This window comes from Apis dorsata, unplaced genomic scaffold (genome assembly GCF_000469605.1).
Source record: "Apis dorsata unplaced genomic scaffold, Apis dorsata 1.3 scaffold_468, whole genome shotgun sequence".
NCBI classification, from domain to species: domain Eukaryota; kingdom Metazoa; phylum Arthropoda; class Insecta; order Hymenoptera; family Apidae; genus Apis; species Apis dorsata.
The window spans coordinates 3,678-3,909 of NW_006263707.1; the positions used below are offsets into that span (position 1 = coordinate 3,678).

At 52.6% G+C, this 232-nt stretch overlaps 1 protein-coding gene across 1 annotated transcript in view; it reads left to right on the plus strand.

Annotated features, from left to right (window-relative positions):
* Positions 1-138: 138 nt before the first annotated feature.
* Positions 139-232, plus strand: part of LOC102674927 (paired box protein Pax-2-B-like) — a gene marked incomplete at its 5' end in the record, with an annotated part of 10,187 nt that continues 10,093 nt past the window's right edge. The window contains one exon of the mRNA XM_031512546.1: positions 139-232. This exon is cut by the window's right edge and continues 120 nt beyond it. Within this exon, the coding sequence (XP_031368406.1) occupies positions 139-232 (94 nt within the window).

Sequence of the window (232 nt, forward strand, 5' to 3'; positions counted from 1 at the left end):
CGGAGAGAGGCATCGGCCACGATTTTTCGACTCCCTTTCCTTTATCTTCTCTTATCGCGTCCGCGCGAAATAGAGATCTCTCTCGTCTCGTCTCGTTGGACGGAGAGGAACGCGCGCAGCAAGGAATTATAATATTATAATAATCGGTTGAACGTTAATACGTTTTCAGGGGTGAGCCTGCAGAACTGTACCGCGGGCCCATTCGCAAGCGGGAACGGCGGTGGAAGCAGCC